The following is a 23092-nucleotide window of genomic DNA, read 5'->3' on the forward strand; positions in this document are numbered from 1 at the left end:
ACCTCTACGCGTTTCCGCCAGAAGAATTCTCCAGGCCATGTGGGGGCGCCGTCTCGAGCGCGACTCCTTCCGGTCCAGCGGCTCCGTTGCCTACGTCACCACATTTCAGCGAGCGAGATGTGACGTCGTGTAAAACTTGGTGGTCTCCAGAAACAGCGTCAGACGCAGGTAAGATGATGGAGGAGTTTCTGTGACCGGCTCGTTCTGCAGCTTTACAGAGCACCGGCCACAGAGACGCCAGCGGACAGACACACGCTGCTGTGGCGGCAGCAGGCTGTGGTAGACCCGGGTTGATGTGTCCCCCCCCCCACCCCTTGTGATGCTCAAATCTGTGTCCAGGTGCAAAATGAGGGAAGCGGCTCTCCTGCTCGCATCGTCCGTGTTTCTGTGTCTCCTCCTGGGCCTCAGCCAAGCAGCCAGACAGGGGCAGGACATCCGATGTGGAGGTTTGTGTGTCTATCTGCACCTCACACTGAGAATCAGTACACACACACGCATGTTTGTACTTCTATCTTAGTGAGGACCCTCATTTGGATAATGCATTCCCTAGCCCCTAGCCCTAACCATCCAAACTAAATGCCTAACCCTTAACCTGACCTAAATCTAATTCTAACCCTAACCCTAAAACCAAGTCTTAACCCCCAAACAATCCATTAAATGTGGGGTCACAAAGTGAGGACTGGCTAAAATGTCCTCACTTTCCCAAAAAGTCCTCACTTTGTTGGTTGTACGCTCAAACTGGTCCTCACAAAGATAGCTGTACAAGAGCACACACACAGAGATCCGTCCTGACCCGGTGTGTCCTCCTCTGTCCTCTCAGCCTGCCGGGCTCTGGTGGATGAGATGGAGTGGGCCATCTCACAGGTAGACCCAAAGAAGATGATCCAGACCGGATCGTTCAGGATCAACCCGGACGGCAGCCAGTCCATCAGAGAGGTGAGGGAGCAGCTGCACAGCCATGTTGTGATCTCGCTGTGTCCAACACACTGCAGACTGCTGCTGTACACACACTGCACATGTGTGTCAATGCAGAGTATTAAAGAATTAGGTTTTTATTATGAACCGATGTACTTTGGTCACAGTGAGTACAAATGGTTGATTGCCAGTTGTAACTTCTGTGTCATATCACAATACCTTTTGTGTATTGTCTGCCACATTTGTCAAAGAATATTAACATAACATTGCTTTCCAAAAATTTTTGAACTCACATTCTGTTTAAATGTTTTACTGAACTTACTTTAGTCACTGATGCATCGCTGTTTGTGCTCCCACAACTTTCAGCTTATGCACTTGAGAACCGTGAGTGATTTAATGAAACAAGGAGGTTTTGTCAGAAAATATACTTAGTAGGTGAGATGTTGAAAAAATAAAATGTTGTCGTATCAGAAATGTAACTTAGTTTTCATGATTGTGTGTGGTGGAGGAACTTTAAACGCTGCCCAGCTCTACAGTTGTGGTAGCTGTCATCACAGTCATGTACATGCAGGTTCTCATCCCACGTGGAAGTACTGGTGTAGTGGTCAACATTTATCTGAACATAGCTTCTTATATATATAATATTACATCTCAAACAAAGAGTTTTGTCTTGTCCACAATCTGCCACAAAACATTATTTTGTCTTTTATAATCATCTTAATTTTACAATATAAAATATTATAATACAAACTTTAAATCATGATCAATATAACATGAAAGGGATATTACATAAATAGACTTCTTCAAGTAAATAGAGTATAAGATTTTGTTATTTTAAGTAAAATTTTACTTTAAATGAAATGTCGACAATAGATATTTTGTGTTTAGATAGAAGTTATAAAAGATATTCAAATTGGTGTTGCACAGGATCTGATTTGGAGTTTAGTTTTTTTTTTTTTTTTTAAGTTTTTAATCTAGCATTTTAACAGAAATAAAAGTCAGACAAGTTGTGTTAACGGACTGATCCTTTATGGAAGACAAGAGAGCTCAGTTAATAATAATTTAACATATCACATGTAAACCCATATATCAAAAGCAAGCAGATGAAAACCTTTTCACCTCTTTGACAGCACACAGGATTTAGGGAAAGAAACACCGACATATTTGCAAAGATAAATAAAACATTACCAAAACATGTTGATTTAATGCAAACCAAGAGAGAGGCTATAACTGAAATGATTTCAGGATGGTCATTTTAAAAGTGTCATACCGCTCACAAGGTATCTCTGACATAAATATACTTGGAAATGTCAAAAATAAGAAACACTAAATATCCTGTTTGTGTTAGTTTGACTGTGTTGACAGACATTTCTCTTTCATTCAGAGGTTTTCACCTTTGTTGCCACTAGGTCCCTCTAGCTCGCTCCGAGGGAAACCTCCTGGAGCTGATGGAGAATGTGTGTGAGAGGATGGAGGACTACGGTGAGCACTCGGATTCTTCAACCAACAGGAAGTCCTACATTAGGATCAAGTCTCGGAGCGGTGAGCCCATGGACCTCTCAGAAGCCACGCTGGATTCAAGAGTTACATCCAGTTTAAAGTTCGCAGTGAGTATAGTTTTTAGTTAGCTAGACACAGTTTGCTGTGTTAGCTTTACATCATTGGGCTTAGATGGCCTTGAATTTATCGGACAATATTTATGTGCATCATTCCCTCATGTGTGTTTTCTTTATACAGTGAGTTTTTCCCTGCTAACTGTTCATTCTGACTAATTTCTCCAGTGTGAAACAATCGCTGAGCAGAATGAAGATGAAATCATTGAATTCTTCGCTCATGAGACAGAAAATGTTAAAGACAAACTCTGCAGCAAGAGGACAGGTAGCTTTTCAGCTCATTATCATCCTATTGCACCCTTCAGTTATGTGGACCTACTGCAGTGACTGTATTTGAATCATTGGTTTTCTGTCCCTGGTGCTCTGTAGATCTCTGTGATCACGCTCTGAAAATGGCCCATGACGAACTTTGATGTCACCTCGCCATGACTGCCGTCTCTCCTCAGCTGAAATAGAGACACTGGGTGCTGTGATGTTTTCAGTGGTCACTGGTTCACACATTGGCAGTGACATGGCATGACAAGATGTGTACAAATCCTTAAAATCTGTAAAATATTAGAACATCCACATTAAAACATAAAGTGTTTTTCCTGTAACCATAGAGAATTCAAGGACCACTTAGCCAATTTTTTACCCACATCTCTTTTGGACCATAGACGACACCTATCCACTTCCTCCCACTATCCAGAAATGAGGCCAAAATATCCAAGATACGAGTGCTGCTATAGTGCACCGATGACATCATTAGTAGCCAGGTCTGCGTAGTTGCAATCATGGGATGGAGCCACGGTTTTAAGGTCCTGCCGATACATGCTCGCAACAAATTGCAAGTCGGTCTCACCCTGTTTTCATAGCATCAAAGAACTAACTTAAACCAAACTTACTGAAAAATGAAAATTTGAACAAACCAACATAAAAACTACTTAAAATGACAGAAACCATCTTTCGATTTGACGCTTTGTCTTCACATTTGAGCTGTCATGTCATCTATCTTTATGTACAGTCTATACTTTGGGCTCCCATCACATGTTCATATGCTTTAAGTTATTACACTACAAATTTCTGTTCCTCGCATGGAGGCTCTTGTCACGTCTTCACTCGATAAAACATGATTTTTAAGACAAGTACATAGAGATGAGGTTTAAAATGGTCGAGTGGTCCTTAATTCCATATTATTGCACACTGAAAAAATGTTTTTGATGCTAATAGTCACTGACAACACAAGTGTCGTATGAGTCAAGAAACAAAATTAAGAGCACAAATAATAAGGTTTAGGATTTAAGATCAGGAATGACATTTTTTTAAAGATTTGTGTTTCACTGTTCTGCAGATGAGACTGCCTTTATTGGAGAACTAATATTTCCCAGGTGTCGCACTAGTAAAATGGCCGATCCTTCTTATTCATTAGAAGAACCTCAGTGTTGATGATGTTGTGAAATGAATTATAATCAATTAACTGATCATATATTTTCCAATAGAGAAATTGGCTACTGAAGATTAACTGAAAGTTTTAAGAGAAAAATATGAAAGAAAAAGTACTGAAAAACTGTCTGGGGAAAAATCTGCCCTCTCTCATGTTGCCCTTTAAATCAAAAGAAACATTTAAACGAAATGGTCATTCGTAGCTTCTGAAGATGAAATGATTTGTCTTATTTTCTCTAAACCAGCTTGTATTATGATACTTAATGGGTTTCTTTTTACTTCTGACCAACCAATGATAAGTTTTCTTTAGTCTAGTAAACTCTGTTATTTCAGTAGTGGTCTATCATCCACAATCTGATCATCAGTTCATTTTTAAGAATCATTCTGTACTGCCAATGTGGAAAGAGCAGGTGTAATATTTGGTATCGTTAATTTCCCAGTGTTTGAAAAAAATGAACTTGCTGTGTCATGAACATTCTCTTGAAATTTCCTTTTATATAAATTTTGTACATTTTCTGCATTTGTTGTCTTTAATCAATTGAAATGTATTTGTACATCAAAATGAGCCTTGCATCTAAATTCTGAGCTTCAAGTCATAATAACTTCAATCATAAATCTCTTCAATCATAACTTGGTGTCACTAAATATTACATATAGTTTATTCTAGTGTTTGCACACATCCATTCCAAGGTGACATCATTGAAGGGCTTTGATGCCTCGGTGAATCTAACAGGATAATGTCAGCGTCTCTCAACACTTGCTGTATATCTACAGAATGATTTCAAACAAAGAGTGGATCTGAACTGAGCTCAGAGCTGTTCAAGCTGCTTAAAGATTCTTCCTGATTCTCTCGTTTAAGGTCATTGATGCCGAATTAGGCTCGACTTCAATCCAGTTCACTTTTCCCACCAGCACTGGGGAAATTTAATGGGTGTGTTGAGTTACGACATGAAAGATTAGAATTGTTTGTGTGTTCTAAGCTTAGGCACATTTTGTATAAACCTGTGACTTAGATGAAGATCAGTTCACATTTTATGAACAATTAATGCAGAAAATCTGTTAATTCCAAAGGATTAACATTCTTGTTATTGCCACTGTATAACCTGAAGTGAACTACACGTTTGGCTGTGAAATATCGAGACCCAATTTTGATATCATGCATGAATGTGTTTCTACGTATTATACACAGATTTCAAAGTATTTCTATCTATTCTATTAAACCAAAATGACCTAAGATGATAACTATTATTTGACATAATTTTAGGACACACAAACTTCACAGCATTTCGTTGATGCACACATTTTTATTTACTTTAAATATATAACAATGGTTTTGTTTTTGCCAGATTTGTCACCACACTATGAAATCACTGCAAATATTTCAATATTGTATAGTATTAATTTTCATATTCTCATGACTGCACTTATATAACATTAGCAATGGCACATAAACACTTATTTAGATTTTTTTAAACAAAATAACTTGGCATTCAGGAACAGTTTTATAGAGATGGTTGTGAATATTTCAACTCTGTCAAATCCCTACATTTCTATCACGTTGAATGCATCACAGATCAGCAAATATATAAAAACCATGACATTACATTGAAAAAATACTTTTCATTAAAAAAGTAGATAAATGCCTTTTTTATTTATCTATTTTTATTTAAATTTTTTGAACAGTCTTGCTAAACACACCGAGCCAGTTTCCTTTTTTCTTGGCTTGTGTTACTAGCTCACTTTGCTACACTACAGCTGTACAGTGTCGGCCTGTGTGACCTCTGAGGGGGGGAAACCCTCCTCTACTTCTTTCTGCTCCATTTCTGTTACTTTCATGGCTTTAACTGTTATATTCTCCACCTCAGCAGTGCATTCTCCACTCTGACACAATTCTGTTTTGTCTCCCTTGATGAGCTCTTCCTCTCCCTCGTCATCATCTGCAGTCTCATCTTTTACTTCACTAGAGCAGCATCGCTCTCCTTCAGCCATGGGAAACTCTGTGTCACTCTCTGTCTTGCTTTCTGTCTTGCTTTCTGTCACGGCATCAGAGGGCATTTCCTCAATTTCATCCTCTTCTGCTACAATAATCGTATCTCCAGAGCTGTGGCTGCTGTTGCTGCTGCAGGAAAGTGTGTCTTCTTCAGCACGCATGCTTGACTCTTCATGACGTGGGTCCTGCTCTACATCCTCAAAACTTCCTGTTGAAACATTATCAAAGACGATCGTCCCAGAGTTCATGTCAAACACCATATCTAGGCAACTCAAATCTCCCCCTGTGCTCTCTGGATCCCAATGCTCGCTCACTTCCTCCTCTTCATTCTCAGAGTCAGGGGCCGTATGTTTCCGAATGCGATTTACCGCATCCCAAAGGGACTTGGGATATTGGAGCGCTTTGTGGGGTTGGTCAAAGGAAACATCTTCACCTCCATCTTGAGGGGGAGTAAAAGTGAGGGAAGCCTGATTTCGGGACGATTCATCGATAGAGGAAGATGGAAGCTGAAGGGATTCCTCACACGAGTCCAACTGAAGAGGAGGTGAAACAGTTACAGGGATGCCAACATCAGCAGTAACTGACTCCACTTCCAGAGGAAGCTCAGGTTCTGTATTTGACTGGTGTGATGCATGTGTTGCAGGGGGAAGCTCTGAGGGTGAGAGCACATCGAGAGGTGACTGAGACCCCTTGCAGTCTGAAGGTGATGGGGAAGTAAAGCCAGAAGGTTCAGTTCCAGCTTCAACATCCTGCAACATTTCAATTTCTGCTTGAGTCTGATCGTCTGTAGCATTTTCTTGGGATATTGTTGGTTCCTCATCCACATCTATTTGTGATGTCTCTTCAGTCATAGGACTCATCACACAAGAAATGTCCGTACATTGTTGCTGCACAATTTCTTCTTCTACTTGAGTTTCACCCTCAGTCATATTGTCTTGGAGTATTTCCGATGTCTGTACTGAGAGATCTGTATCTTCACCGTTATCTTTTAGTGGTTGCTCTGCAGTCATATAACTCTCTGTTCCATAGGATGAGTCCTCTTGACCAACACTATCAAATTGTTGCGGCAAAATTTCAACTTCCTCTTGACTTTGACTGGCTGTCATGTTTTCTTGCGATATTGTCATTTCCAAAATGTCTGCTGGATCCTCACTGTTTTTTTCTTGTTGTTGCTCTTCAGTCACATGACTTTCTGTAATACAAACACATTCTTCTGCTTCTACACATAGAAATTGTTGCTGCAAAATGTTGACCTCTGTAGCATTTTGTCTGGATATTTCAAGACACTGTTCCAAAGTGTCTGTTATTTCCCTATCGGCTTCTTTTGCTTGTTGCTCATCAGTGCTGTTGCTCTCTTCTACACAAGGAGCATTGTGTGGTTGCTCATATTCAAGTCGTTGCTGGTCCCTAAGATCTTCAGGGTCACTCATCTCATCGTTTACTTTCTGTGATGTGTCACCCTCCTCATCCTGATCCTCAATGCCGGACATCGTTCCAGGCATTTGATCTAGCAAATCAAGAGGAGGAGGAGGAATTGGGGAATGACATTTATGGGGAGTGGGGCTTGGAGAGGATTTGGTAGATGCAGGGGGTAGAGGAGATGGCTGTTGCAATGGTGCATCAGAAAGGGATGAGGTTTCAGGATGAGGAACAAGGTTTTCAGTGGTATCGAATGCAGCCAACTGAGGATTGAGACCTTCCTCTGTGGATGACTGTGAGATATATGAGAGAGAAGTAAGGTTTGGGTGTGAAAGCAAACAAGAATTAGGAAGATCTTTGCATGGACTGAAACACTGAGAGAGATGTTGAGATGGGTCATTTTCAACCGGTTGATTTTCTGCCTGAATCTGCTCAGTTGTACCGTTTTCATGAGGTCGTTCAAACAGAATGTCCACAGCCATTTCAGCTTCCTGTGCCGTTTTTAAGTAGGTTTCAAGTTGGGACTCCATGTCCCGCTCATCAGACATATCAGACACCTGCTCCTGAAGTCCTGCAAAATGCTTCCCATCTTCATTTTGCACCTGATCCTCCTCTTCATCACTCTCTTTCAAATGAACAGTATCCTCAATCTGATCCATTTCTAGGTTATTCTGGGACCGTTCCTCGTCTTTTATGTCCTGTAGGAGTTGTTCAGTTGCATCATGAATGTCATTTGTTACTGGAGCAGGTTCAACCTCCTCATCACACTTCTCAACACACGAGTCAAGGAGAGATGTTGCATCTTGTTGTTCCTCAGTGATGCAGTCATGTAGAGGGATACCTAGGATCCTTTCAGCACGCTCCTGCAAGGTTTCCCTTTCAGAAATGGAAGATGAAGACATACCGGGTAAAGAGGTGTCACCTCCTCCATCAGGTTCCTTTTTCTCCTCAGAATCTGACTCTAGTTCAATCTCAGCCCTGTCATTTATCTGCAAGGGGTTTGGAAGCACATCCTGATTCAGCTCAGCATTTGACTCAGTGGAGGTGCTCGACTGACCATCGAGTGGACCGTCATCAGCGTGTCTTGTGGAGCCTAAATAGTGAACATGATCTTTCTTCGGTGATGGAATCAGCTCCATTTTGACAACGACACACGTTGTGTCGATGACGAGTAGACCCTTACTGTCCTCAGACTGTGTGTCTTCCTTGATGTCTAGTCTTCTTACTTCGACATTGATTGGATGAACTGGAGCACACTCTACTAGGTTGTATGAATCATCTGATTCTACTTCCTCACTGTTTGCTTTCAAAACTGACGAAGAACTTTCAGTTTCAGCCCTGCTTGTGAAACTTGGCTCCCTCCACAGAGGATATTTAACTGACACAGGGTGCACTGGCTGAGTTACCTGTCTCCCAAATGTAGAATTTGCATCGTTCAAATTAATATTTTCTCCTGTCTCAATTTTCCTTGATAGATTATCGCTAAACATCTGACTTTCTATGCAAGTAGATGTCGTCTTATGTTTGGCTTGGACATTTCTCCCATCAGAAGTATTTGACTGCTCTGTGAGTGTTGGAACTCTGAAGTCTACTTCATCTGCAAGCTTTTGTGTTTGATAAATGTCACCATTGTCCCTTGGATCTTTCAAACCTTCTCCAAATCCTGTGCTTTGAATGTTTGCTTGGGAAGTGCAAAGTGGCAAGGATGGGGTTTCTGTGGCGCTAGCAATTCTGGAAACCAGGCAGAATATGGTCAACCCGCCTGTCTTTTTATTTAATCTGAACTTTCTTCCTTCTATGACCTTTGAGGATGTTTGCTCATTTGTCTTTGTGTCCTGAACTGCTTGTATCAATTGTGGCTGCTGCAGAGATGGCATACACTCACGTTGCATGTGTGTACTCTGGACAGCATCTGGTCCTGGCCCTCTGTGCTCAAGTCCTTCCAGCTCTGCACAGATTTCATTCACATCTGGTTTTTTAAAGTCCCCTCTCCCTATCTTCCTCTTATCCTGCACATCTACACATGCATCCTGCTTTCTGAGAGTGGGCTGTGACCAGTAGTGTTGTTGCTTCCCTTCCTGCCCATAGCCGTGGTCACAATGGTGGATTACAGGTGAGCTTTTATGAGGGCTGTTATAGGGAGGAGGAGCAATATATCCAGGAGGTTGGCTAAACATCCTTCTTTGGTAGCCTGCCTTCTCTTTACTGTCCAACACGTGGCTTGTGTCAGGGGCAGGAGCTTGTAGTGGATAATAGGTCGGAGTTTGCTGTCGGCCTCCTCTGTCCCACGCTCCGGATTCTCTGATGCCGGCAGATTGTCTGACTTGTTGCAGCACTGCCACCTGAGGATCTGACCCACTCCTCCTCTCTGGAGCCCTGCTGCTCTCCAACATGACATGAGAAGTGCCCCTCAATTCTGCCTCTCTGTGTCTCCTTCTTGGAAGTGAATGGCTATACCGAGCTGCCCAGGCCTCTAGCTCACGGTAGCTGCTGTCGCTCCTCTTAGTGGACACTTCCCTGTTGTAGCGAACAGGATTAGAGGGCTCCCACCTCCTCTGCCATCCCTCCCTCAGAAATCCCCCCTCGTATTCCCTCGCCGCTCGTTGAGCTGCTGTCCACTCTCTGCTTCTGGCTTCATGTTGCTGATACTCTCCCGGGCCCTGGTGCTGCCGGGTATGACGATCCAGAATAAAAGGGAAGTGGGAAGAAGTTGGGGCAGATAGCTCTGGGTCCGTCCAGTTGGTGTAGTCCTGTAGACCCCCTCCTGTTCTTGATCCTGGGACAGTCCAGTATCCGGACTCCCTGCCTTGATCCTGCTGCGCTCCATAGTAAAATGGAGAATGGGTTGCCTGATGTCTGTCATGATAGCTGTGAATAAAATGGTGGAAAAAAGAAATGCATTTATTCAAAATTATCAAGTGTCATTTTAGCTCTCTTCATAAAATACTGAAGAACTCTTTGTGTAAAAGTAATTAGTTTACTCTGGTATCACTTTACTCCATCTGATATTTAACAAGAGAAAATAATGTGTTCTACAGAACAGACGATAATAACAGCAACGTGGAACTGTAGTCACAGATGTTCAAAATGTTGGAAAGTTAGACACGTTGACATTGTATTGAAAATACTTCCATAGCAAGTTAAGTATCAATACTGGAGGTTAAAATCAAGTATAAAGTTTGTATTTATATTTGTAGAAGCAATGGAAAAAATAGACAACTTTTATTATCTAAATAAATATATCTGAAAGAAGCCGTTTTCATAACACAAAACTCACTTATGTGTACAATTTCTCCCAGGAACAGTTCCAAATTTAGCATACAGAGGTGATTGTCCCTGATGCTCAGGCCAGAACTCCATCATTTGGTCTGATACAGAGATCTGAAATACTGAAAAAATATATATATTTTATTTTATTATACATTAATTATAAATGCATATTAAACTAAATCTAACAACATATGTAAAGAATGTATTATATTATATATAAACATGAGCACATTAAAAGGTTCAATTAAAATGTTACACTAATTAAACAAATTTGACATTTAAACAAAGTAAATACACAAATAAAGGGATACATGCACACACGCAACACGTACCTTTTAGCTGCTGTTTTCAGATTATTGTCCTCAGTGCTCATGAGGGTACATGAGGTCTAATGAAGTCAGGACAAAGGTTTAAAAGGATGAAGGTTTTTATCCCCCACCCACTTTACACACACACACACACACACACACACACACACACACACACACACACACACACACACACACACACACACACACACACACACACACACACACACCCTATCGCTAAGCCCATCCTCCTTTCATTTAGCCAACATGCCCAGTTTAAATAGCACAGAGGAATTTTGAATCATGTTTTTAGAGATACTATCTTAAACTCCATCCTTCCCATCTAAAGTGAAGGCAAAATGTATAAAACTAATATACCATATAAAACATGTATTTAGTTCTAAAGTAGACGGTCAAATTTAAGAAGCAGTTAAACTCATGTTTTTTGACAGTAAACTTTTTTAGATGGAAAAACTTTTTTTGACTAATTTCATTGGAATTCAATGTAATATTTTTGTCATGTTTACAACAATAATAGGATATTTCACACCTGGATAAGTCACTAAGTTACTGCTCACATAGCAACACAAACACAAAACTCTTCGTCAAGTATTTTATAATCAAAAAACTCATTATAAACTTATAAATAATATTTAAATTGTAAATTATCATTGTTTGGATGTGTTCTTCTAAACCAGCTGATCAACATCACAACCACTTTCCAGCAACACAGTTTTCCATAACTTTACCAAAATGACAGTGAATATCAACAATACCATTGATCTACACTGTACGTGGCACTCGCGTGGGCGGTGCTGGGCGTGATGGCGAGCAGACGCTCCATGGAGATAGGGATCTGTTGTTTTGTCGGCTGAATTGTAGCACAGGGAGAGACGGGCAGCGGACGGGTTGTCTCCCTTTCTTTGAAACTCTCCAGCGTAACAAACAGGCTTTCCTTTTCTGAACAGAAAGTCTGTACATCAGCAGAGAGCAGGAGAGAGGGGATGAAGTACGTACAGACAGCAGGGACGACAATATGTTGATGTTGCCAGAATAGTCAGAGGGCATGGGATGAACCGTGTTTTGGGTTTTATATATCTTAATACAAAAATGCTGAATGAATGTGCTGAATATTAATGACTCATGTACCAGTTTTTTTTTAAAAATCATATCAAGTTTAGTCTTGTTTTTTTATAATTAAGATGAAATAAAATAAAAGTCACACAAGTCTTTCCAAATCTCTTCTGTTTTTCTTTTGTATTGCATGAAACTTTAAGAAACACATCCAAAATAAAGTCTGCTGTGCAACTGCACAGTACTTTAGAATGACAACATTGAATGAATATACGAGTGATAAAATTGGGAACAGGAAATCTCCAATCAGGTGATTCTGAGCAAAACAGAGAAGCTGTAACTGTTCCCTGAATAACTTAACAAATCTGTAGTGCTCATGCCCGTCATAACCAGCACGGAACTTTCATTCTCAGTCATTCTCTAGAGAACAAGTGTTTTGGCTTTGCTCAGCCAACATCTATACATCTACAAAACATTTCCCTTTATACACATTTTGAAGACAAAATCATCACAATGCTTAAGAACATCAATCAGTAGAGTGCAAATCTCCACCAAAAAATTAAATCAAGCTGCACCAAATTGCACACACTCATAGAAACCAGTCACCTAAATATAGCAGATTTTTTAACCAAGACCCATGAAACACCCCATTTCACAATGTGAAAGAAAATGAAAATGAAAGTTCTGGATCCACCCCTTTGTTCGGATCTTCTCAAAGATCTAATGGGATTCTTTCTTGGCCCATGTCCCATCCTTCCAGCAAGTTTAATGGAAATCTGTTTTGTAGTTCTTGCGGAGTCCTACTGACAAACAAACAGACAGCGGCAAAAACATAACCTTTTGGCAGAGATACTTAAAAAGTACAAAGGACGTATAAGGGTGCATATTACCTGAAAATCGGTACTTGAAATATCGAGTAACAGTTGACTTGCTCTCTCTGGCAGCTTCATGTCGCAGAATGTCTTTACTGCTACTTAAAAACCCATATCCAAGGAACCAGAGACAACGTTTCAGTACAGTAACTGGTCCCAGGCCAGTAGACGACTGTCCCTGCTTTCACTGATCTGTCCTTAGAGATGCCCTGTAGATATTAATGTTTCGTTTGTCGTCACGTTGCACAAGCTCCACATTGAATCTGCTCGGCAGACACTCCTCGTAGAAAACCTGAGTCTTATGCTCTTTTCTCATCTTGGAAGAGAAATAAACCACAGCACCATTCTTGGACAAGTAAGTTAGCGTCTCCAAAAGCAGTGGATACGTCTCTGGGAGGTAAATTATATCTGAACATAACACCAGATCCCAGTCAGACGGAAAGTTCATGTGGTCCTCACCCCAGGACAGAGGGAGGACGGTGGGAGGAGAAGAAGGCCAACCACTGGATGGCATGTTCAATGAGACGTTGGCCTGGAGCTGTGCGAGAGCCAGAGGAAGGTCTGTGAGAGTCATGGCTGCACCTGAAACGACATGAAGATCTAATTCCAGTGTGTTGCTCATGAAACAGTCTATGTTTATTTATTTATAAGAAACAATGCACAGTAATTAACAAGCATACTTAAGTCCAACATGTGAATGTGCCAGATTCAGCCATGGATCTACAGTCACTGGCAGGTTAATGGTGAAAAACATACAAATAACATAGTAAGTAATAGTAAAATACATTTTGTACACAATGCAAAAATCATTAGTCAGGTAATGTGCTATGGCTGACAGCATAAAGATGGATGACATGTTTCCACTTCCTCCCCCCATTCAGACATTAAGTCAAAAAATACAACACAACCATCTGTCGCATTTGGAGCCAGAGTCGGTGCAGTAATGATCGAGGGGATGAGCCACGGTCGTTTATGTCCAACTGATAAACACGGTCGACCAATCATTCAGTCTCAGCTGTCAATCATGACGTTTCCCCCCCATTGTTTAACTAAATAAAACCAAAGGACTAATGAACACTTGAACAAACATCAGTATGATGACAACTACTTAAAATGACAGACACCATCTTTCAGAAAAAGGTTTTGACGTGTACTCTGACCATTTTGTTTGGTCCATGTCCCATTCACTAACATGGCTGAGGCAGGATATATGACCTATACTGCAGACAGCCACCAAAGGGGTGATCAAGACACTTTGGCTTCACTTTTGTGGAGCTGTCATGTCACACTACTTTTTGTCAAAATACTTTTTGTCAAACTACTTTTTGTCAAACTACTAATCAGCTTAAAGGTTTATTCCACCCAAATACTACTTTCTGTCAACATACTTATCAGTTCAAAGGTTCATTTCATCCAAATACTACTTTCTGTCAAACTACTGTGTCATTTTAAAGGTTTCTATCACCCAAATACCAATTCTGTCAAAACTACTTTTCATTTGAAAATTTAAATTACACCTAAAAACTCCTTGTCAAACTAATTACAAGTTTTAAAGTTTATTTCAACTAAATACTACCTTTTTTTATATCAAACTTTTAATCAGTTTAAACGTTTATTCTACCTTAATACTCCTTTCCTTCATACTACTTATCAGTTTGAAGGTTTATTCAACCCAAATACAATTTTTTGTCAAACTTCTTAAATACTTGCTGTCAAACTACTTCCACTCAAATACTACTTGCTGCCAATCGTCTTTTTAATTTTTGATATTTCAAATCACACTAACACTGATGTCTGAGTGCCTGATGGTGGCAGTAGTGAGCTACCCGGAGAACTGAAGGAGTAAGCAGTGTTGCCAACTTGGCGACTTTCTCGCTACATCTGGCGACTTTCCAAATCCTCTTGGCGACTTTTTTTTGTCAAAAGCGACTAGCGACAAATCTAGCGACTTTTCTGGTGTTATTGGAGACTCTGACGTGAAAGCACGTATCGTTCTGCAGTTACTGTCCTCAACGAGCAGCGGGTGCTGCAGTGAGCCCCTCCGCCGTCCCAATGCACTCGTCAGTCTCACAGTAGCCTCGTGCAGCAGTCCCAGCTGCAGTCAGAGCAGAGAGGAGAGCAACGCTCCGCGTCCTCCACACTGCAAATGAATTGCGCGTGCGCAAAGCCGCCGCTGATCCCGCCCTGTCTTACAGAGCGGGATGTAAACGTCAATGTTTCTTCACTTTCACACGAAAATAAATCACTGCATTTGACTCACACAGCCTCAGTCACTTACTCACCTCGTCCACTGTGTGTGTGCCTCTCGGTGACATGAGCTAAACATCTAGCTAGCTAGCTCATCATGTCTCAGTCTAAACTGTACGCTCAAAAATACAGAAAGGAGTGGGAATCAAACCCTGAATTCAAAGGCTGGTTGAAGCCGTTTATTGGAGATGATACCCTGTATTGTAAGGCTGATTGCTACGCCAAACTTTGTGATATAAAAAAACACATGACAACTCAAAAACATACTCAAAAGGCAAAGCCTTATAACAGTTCCACCCAAAGCAAGCTGCCATTAATGAGTAAAAAAATTGACTCTGCAAAAAAGGCTGAAGCCACCATGGCAGCTGTTTCTGCCAACTACTCTAGAGCACTTTCACACGGATCGAACAATTATTATCCTGCACACACACAAACAAACACACACACACACACACACACACACACACACACACACAGAGTTGCACTGGCATGCACCCAAATATGATGTATGCACACATGTGCAATTATTAGAAAGCCAAAGTATGATGTATTAGTCAAGAAAGGAAAAATCAAGTTAATTATTTATGATTTAAAGGCTTTTCCTCAAGAACAACTCATAAAAACAGATTTTTTTCTTAAAGCTAGGCTTGATAATCCTGGAAAAGATAGAGGGAGCGGCTCCAGTTTGACAAAATGCAACTCATTAATCCCACACCTACTGCAATACCAGGTTGATAACTCCTTTGATCTGCAACACACTACATATGATGTTGCATGTTCAAAGGAGTTAAGAATCCTCTTTGTTGGTTGCCACCAGCCAATAAACTGAACAAAGAAGAAGTGGGCTTACTTGAGCCAAGGCAACCAACTTGCATTTTTGGTTGCCTTGGCTTGGTTTATTTATGCCTTCTTTGTTGAATGAATATGACATTTGCTCTACAACATTAATTGCCTCTTGTATTCTTGACCGCCCAATGTCGCCCTGAACATGAGAGGAAACATTATTAATCATAATGCAAAACAATATAGGACTAATGACACTGCCCTTAGGAGCACCACTTTCCACCATATACCTTCCTGATAAAGTTGTCCCAGCTCTTACTTTAATAAACCTATCAAATAAAAAGTCTCTGATCCAATTATAAGTCCTACCTGCTATCATGTTTAATCTAATCATTAATTCCTCCTTCCAAACCACATCATAGGCCTTTTCTACATCACAAAACAGTCATTACAGACTCTTTATAAACTTGTGCTTTCTTAACCTCTGTTTTCAAGCATATGACCGGGTCCATGGTCGCTCTTCGCCTCCTAAATCCACTCTGAAGGCGAGATAAGATTCCTCTGCTTTCGATATAAAATTAAATTCATTGGATTTGAAGGATCCTTCCCCAGTTTCCCAATAGGAAGAACCACAGCCTCTTTCCAACCAACTGGGAACTTCCCCACTTCCCATACCTTTACAAACCTAACAAACCTCCTTGATGCTGCCATACCTATGTTCTTGGAATTTTGGGAATTAATGATGGATGTCTATGGTCGGCTTATGGAGTGCTTTCTTCTTCTCTGTTCAGTTTATTGGCAGGGGGCAACCAAAGTAGATCAAAGATGTTTGGCAACCTAACTATCAAATATCAAAGAAAGCATTTCATAAAAAGGGATCCTGATAAATAGGATACATCTTTGATCTGTTTTGGTCGCTAGCCGCCGATAGACGAAGTGAATGTGACAAGTCTTCACTTGTCACATGTCACATGTGGAACACATCCAACCACTGATTTCCATCAGTAAGTAAACATGGTAAGTTTATTACTATTATAATTTTTTGGTTGGTTTTGTTGTTTGTTACCATGAAACTTAGTAGTATGCTATATGGGTATGGGAAGAACTCATCAAGGGCAGATTTCATTTGGCGAAATAGGACATTTTTGGACATTTTCATTAATTTCATTCATTGATTGATTAATCTGCTAAGTAACCAAATGCATCAAATAGATATAGTCGATAAAAAAATACTTGGTGGAATAAAAGTATAAATTAGCATTGGAAGTTGAGTGAGTTCAGTGCAATGCTTGAGTAAATCTACTTTCCTCCTCACAAGAGCTCGACAAATCATATCCCAGAATGTAAATGGATGTGTGAAATGTTATGATTTATAAGACAAAATTGAATACCTTGTTCTTTCCTTTTTCTTTTTTTCTGGCAGCTATTACATTATAGGGGGTCGGATGAGATGCAGGTTCCGAACACATCTTCATTGTCCCTTCAACCATGTGGTCAGCCCCAGCACTACATCCGTTACCTCTCCTCACCCTTCTCTGACTACCTGGTGCTGTCTATTATGGGAGAAGGCACCTATGGAAAAGTATTCAAGTGTGTGAAGATAGCCACTGGTGAAATGGTGGCTGTCAAGATAATGAAGAAAAGAGAGTTCACAGAGAAGGAGGTGTCCATGATGTTAATCCTCAAGAATTATGATCCAGACAAGTTCAACTTTGTGAGGTTCAACAGTGTTTTTGTCGACCACGAGTATGTTTATGTCGAGTACGAATTGCTGGACCAGAGTCTGTTTGATTTTGTGAAGAAGAGACCTACCCACTGTTTGTCTGTGAAGGAGATTCGCCCAATCTTGCATCAGGTAATTTCTATACTAGAGTTGTGCTTACATATAAGAGGTAAACATAAACACAGGAACTCCTATAGAACACAATACAACTGGCTGTTCACCAAGACCTGTTACTGTCACATGGAATATTTACCACTCAAAATCCTGAGGTTCGAAACAACAGTTTACCTTTGATTTCCAATAGAAGCGTTAATTTCTGGGAGGTGATTTGCTTTTATCATGGGTATCTCGTTCATCAAGCTCCAAGCAGATTGAAAATACCTCCTTTCGCTGATATTTAGACTTTCCAAACTAAAAACTAAGTTTGAGGCTGCATATGTGTTACTTTACCAAGAGCAGCGACATTTAGGATTGATCAGTCTGCAAATATAACACTATCAAATAACAAGTTAGAGTTTGAACTGCTCCATACACTTGTTAAAGAGTGGAGTGGTGGAGGGACCAATGAACGGTCAGTTGTTGTTGATTTGAGGGCATTATTGTTGTGCCAGCTTGTTGTTCTTCTGTGCAGTGGGTTGACAAAAATCCTTGTATTTGACTGTTTAATGCAACTGATGTCTTCAAAATCTGACAAAAGAGGAAGAAGATATTCAGAAACATCCTCTGATAATTTGTACAGCTGCTGACTTTATGTTGTAATTTACCCTGATAGATGGCCACAGCTTTGGAGTTACTGCGCAGGATAGACATTGTCCACACAGATCTGAAGTCAGACAACATCATGATGGTGGACCATATCAACGAGCCATTCAGGGTCAAATTGATTGACTTTGGCTTGGCCTGTTCTGTTGCAGACATAGAATTGAACACGCCGTGCATCCAGCCACTTGCCTACAGGCAAGTATTTGGCAACTTGTTTCAGATTCTACAACCATAGCTAACGAAATATGTGCTGCAATAATGTAATAACTCATTATCCTCTTTTTAGGGCTCCAGAGAGCATGCTGGGACTTCCATTAACACCAGCCACTGACATCTGGTCTCTGGGCTGCATTGCTGCAGAGCTGTTCCTGGGGTCGCAACTTTACCCTGGAAACTGTGAATATGACATGGTCAGTATTAGAATCAAAACATATTAAGTAATTGTTTTGAATACAGTGGAAACCGTGTACAGTGATCTCATTTGTCCGAGGTCAAACTGATCATAATAAGCAACCGATTACTATAAATGTATGACAGTCTCAGAACTTGAGGGAAAGATAACAGTGCTTTTAAGGTTGCGTGCTCGTGTATGCACGCACACACTGACTCACTGATGCAGCGTTCCATTGAACCACGGAGCTCAGAATTTTCGGGGTTTTAGTAAGCAACTCAATGATCTTACTCATGTTGTGTGTTGTTCCTACAGTTACAACTTATCACCCAGACTCAGAGTCGGATACCGGAGCGACTTCTCAAAATTGCACAGGACACTAGATGTTTTTTGAGTAAAAGGAAGAAACGTGAAGCGAGAAAACGATGGATCCTGAAGGTTAGTAGCTTCTTTTGCAACTATCTTAGATATGCTGTAAAACAATGTAATTCATACATCGACTCCTGCCTCATGCGAGCTCTACACACCCCTCGCCTGAATGTTTAAGATGTTTTCCGGTGGTTCTGAAAGTGTCTGATACGAACAATCACCTGCTGTGTTCTTTATATGTGAAAAGCTCCAGAAAATGTAAATTTCAAGACATTTTTTCGGCTTTCATGTCTGAAGAGTTTAATGACTTTTCCCATATTGTATTTGGGACACATCAACTAAATCAATTGTTATCTCTTTTTAGAACCCGAAGGAAATGGGAGTCAGAACCAGGATCAAGAGCCAATTCGAATCCCTGGACAGCCTCATCAGTGTGAGATTTTTAGTTCTAGAAAAACATTTGACAAAGACATGAGCCTGTGAGATTTTATTGAACTTTGTGATCTTTTTCTCTGACTCAGGTCAGACCAGTCTGCCATTTATCGGAGGAGGACACCATGGCAGAACTTGAAGACAGACAATTATTTGTCAATCTACTAAAGAGGATGCTGCGTCTGGACTCTGGCAACCGCATAACACCCAGCCAGATATTTCAAGATCCCTTCATGACAATGAACTACATTGAAGAGAAACACCCCGACAGCTTCTAGTAAGTCAAAATTAAGATCCTGTGTCTTAAAAAGACATAAATCTCTCAAATAATGGAGATCGGCGTAGGTTCTCAAGTCAACTATTTTTCTTTCAGTGTGAAATTGTGCTTTGAGCTGATGGAAGTCTGTCGGACGAAGCCAGTTCAGCCAGTGCAGCCACCATGGTCGAACCTACAAGCATCTACCAGCCTGAGCGAGTGCAACACCTCCAACTGGGTCATTCCTGCTTGGCACTTCCACCGAGAGCATCCTTTTGTACAGCAGTTGGCATTTGATTTTTCAAATTCCCTTGTGTTGGATGACCACATGCCACAATGTCAGCAATCAGGCTCACAGAGTGCTCATCCAAGGAAGAGAAAGGACAGAAGTCCAGACACTGATTTACCAGCTTTGAAGAGGATGAGGCTGGACTGAATTGAGGAGAACACACAAATATGTAAGTATTGACTTTTATTCAATGTATCTCAGTTCAGCCACGTCCTGTACAAACCACTGATTTATGGGTAGTTTGGTAAAACGTGGCGAATCTGAAACATATTTGATATTCATGACTATGTTCATTGTGCCTTTGATAAATACAAATATAGTCATGGATTATAAAAAAATATCCACCAAAGTCTCAAGAAAACTTCTAAAACTGGTTTCTGTTGTAACTAATTAGTAAATACTCTCCCTCTATGTTCAAACTGTTTATTTTAAATCAGTCTGGGGGATGATATCTTTAAGTCTCATCAGTGTTAAGCTCTTTCAGTGTAATAATTTCCCATAGTTCATTAATATTTATTTGGTGAATCAAAACAATAAAATTGTCCTTTGTCTTTATAGTGTTGCTTTCAGACACTCCAGCTGAGGCTACATCAGGAAGAGATTATAATCCTAGGAAGAGAAAGAGAGGTAATGCAGACATTGGTTTACCAGATGCGAAGAGGAGGAGGATCTACAAGACTGAGGTGGACACTCAAACTGGTGAGTACATCAGTGCATCTCAGTTTTTTTGCTGGTCCATCCGTCCAATTCTTGATCAGTTTGATCAACTTTTGATCAGTTGTCACTCGGACTCAAAGATCAAGTGATTAGATTTCAGTCTTCAATGTTAAAAGGTCACAGTCATATTATGTGAATCTGTTTATTTTTAGATTTCCTCCAAAATGTTCCAGCTGTCGCTTCATGCAGCTACTACAAACATATGGAAAAAAATACACAAAACAAGAGGAGGAAGAAGCCAAGGAGAATAGTTGAGGAGAGAGACACAGAGACTCTCCCCAACTATCCCCAGGGTTCATGGACTGTTGACACGTAGGTATTCTTTAATATCAATGTCTTGATTTGATGATACTTGTAGTATTCAAGACACTAAAACGATATTTGTTGTGTGCAGATTGCCAGAATGCTCATCTCAAAGATCCAAGAGAGACAGGAAACGGCATCATCTCAAGAAACCAAAGAAAAGGAAAAAGAAGAGAAGATGGGAAAAAATCATAACGGCCCCAACTGAGCAGACAGAAACACCTACAAAGACAGACTGGTGGGATGCTTTCTGAAAACTACCAACGTACCATATGTTGAATCATGTAATGTGGGTCTAGACAAAGCATTCAAGTCATGAAGTTATTTTGAGAAGTGATGGCCTATTTCAATGGCAAAATAAAAAATAAAAAGAACAAGAATCAACAGAAGAAAGGTCATTTGTAGTTCTAAACATATTTAGGGTGTTTTTTACTCACTTGTTGTCTCTCCCGCGACGTTATTCCTCTCTCCTACAGCGTCCATTACAATTATGCAAATTGGGCGATGACGTCATTTAGCGACTTCTAGCGACTTTTAGGACAGCCAATAGCTACTTTCCTTACTGAGGAGTTGGCAACACAGAGTAGGTGTGGGCCACGTGTACTACACAATACAAAAGGCGCCTCTCGTGTGCACATGCAGACAGTTTCCGTGAAGGCTCAGGACTTTTATTTTAACAAGGAACCATGAAGTTACCGAGACGAGCAGCCAGAATACCGACCACTCCCGTCCCTGCTCCCAGCTCGATGACGCGCTGTCCCCGCAGCTCCACACTCTGCTCCTCCATGTACCGACACAGGTGTAACGCCTGTGTGAACACACACACACACACACACACACACACACACACACACACACACACACACACACACACACACACACACACACACACACACACACACACACACACACACACACACACACCATGGTCAGCACACAACAACACTCAGTGGTTTGTTTCAACACAGTTTAAACAGCGGGTGACTTACAGCTTTCCAGACCGGGGCAGCGACTCCGAGGTTGGCCCCGAACACCTGCCTTATCTTCAGCTCCTCACCCCACAAGCTGAACACGGTCTCCTGACTGAATGTGTCCGCGAACAGGCAGTCCTCCACGGGGAACGGGTCGTCTTCCTCCCCGCTACAAGTCATGGTCGGTGGTGGGAGAAGTCTGTTCACTTTAGTTTTCTTTAAATCTGTGGTGTTTACGTCCACCGGTGGTCTTCCTCCGGGTCACGTTAGCTCACATCTGTCTCCTTCACAGACAATGAGGAGTTGTACTGCTTTTGTACACAACTAACGCGAGGTCGGAGCAAAATGGGTAGAAAATATTTTTTTTTATTTGTAATTATTATATACTTTATTTTATTAATACTCATATACTCGTTTTAGTCCATGTTTCTTAACGTTATCTATTTAACTGTAGCTTTTAAGTTAGCAAACACAGCTAAGTTTGTAGCTGAGGCGGTTTATTCATTACTCTCTCTCTTAACCTTCACTTTAAGTGTAGGCCGAGACAGATTCAAAAAATATTATACTTTACTGTTCATTAAAACATTTATTTAGGTGTTTGCAAAATACAGGGCTCTCCGAGGCTTTTAGTTTGAAAAGTAGCACAACCACACTTCAGCTTCCGGGTCAGGCAGCCTGTCAAACACCATGAAATGTGTTTCTGTGTTAAACCCTCAACAGTCTTAAATAATTTCGATACGGAGGAAAGTAATATCATTTTCTGATCTTATTACATTCACCTCTATGCATATACTGCTGGGGTTATTTGGGGGAAATCTATAATCAATAATTAATAAATATATTCACTTGTTTACCTTTATATCTAAGGTATTTTACTGATACATTAGTAGGTGGCTCATGTTTCCCTGAAATCAGTGATAATATGAATAAGAGTTACATCTCAAATGTTCATATAATGAAAAATGT

General features: G+C 40.6%; 3 protein-coding genes across 5 annotated transcripts; 1 reads left to right on the plus strand and 2 right to left on the minus strand.

Moving 5' to 3' along the window:
* Window positions 1-30: 30 nt before the first annotated feature.
* On the plus strand, window positions 31-4470 carry cnpy2 (canopy FGF signaling regulator 2). Of its 2 annotated transcripts, XR_004613802.1 has the most exons (7): window positions 31-168; window positions 340-446; window positions 821-936; window positions 2325-2522; window positions 2697-2793; window positions 2898-3000; window positions 3045-4470. XR_004613802.1 is itself a non-coding variant. In XM_034584888.1 (6 exons), exons 2-6 carry the CDS (start codon window positions 347-349, stop codon window positions 2939-2941), a joined length of 555 nt encoding a protein of 184 aa, XP_034440779.1. In that variant the 5' UTR covers window positions 31-168; window positions 340-346; the 3' UTR covers window positions 2942-4470. The 2 variants fall into 2 exon arrangements, 1 of the variants encoding a protein (XP_034440779.1); XM_034584888.1 differs by having other exon boundaries at window positions 2898-4470.
* Window positions 4471-5297: 827 nt separating this feature from the next.
* si:ch211-159e12.5 lies at window positions 5298-11082 on the minus strand. The gene is made up of 3 exons (XM_034584944.1): window positions 10962-11082; window positions 10637-10740; window positions 5298-10227 (listed from the first exon to the last, which is right to left on the minus strand). The coding sequence occupies exons 2-3, from the start codon at window positions 10720-10722 to the stop codon at window positions 5700-5702; spliced, it is 4614 nt and encodes a 1537-aa protein (XP_034440835.1). The 5' UTR covers window positions 10723-10740; window positions 10962-11082; the 3' UTR covers window positions 5298-5699.
* A 1853-nt stretch (window positions 11083-12935) lies between these two features.
* On the minus strand, window positions 12936-22403 carry LOC117761198 (EEF1A lysine methyltransferase 3-like). Of its 2 annotated transcripts, XM_034584890.1 has the most exons (3): window positions 22145-22403; window positions 21852-21963; window positions 12936-13465 (listed from the first exon to the last, which is right to left on the minus strand). In XM_034584890.1, exons 1-3 carry the CDS (start codon window positions 22304-22306, stop codon window positions 13068-13070), a joined length of 672 nt encoding a protein of 223 aa, XP_034440781.1. In that variant the 5' UTR covers window positions 22307-22403; the 3' UTR covers window positions 12936-13067. The 2 variants fall into 2 exon arrangements, 1 of the variants encoding a protein (XP_034440781.1); XR_004613803.1 differs by lacking the exon at window positions 12936-13465 and having other exon boundaries at window positions 21827-21963; window positions 22072-22278.
* Between the last annotated feature and the right edge of the window lie 689 nt (window positions 22404-23092).

Source organism: Hippoglossus hippoglossus, chromosome 5 (assembly GCF_009819705.1).
Source record: "Hippoglossus hippoglossus isolate fHipHip1 chromosome 5, fHipHip1.pri, whole genome shotgun sequence".
NCBI lineage: Eukaryota > Metazoa > Chordata > Actinopteri > Pleuronectiformes > Pleuronectidae > Hippoglossus > Hippoglossus hippoglossus.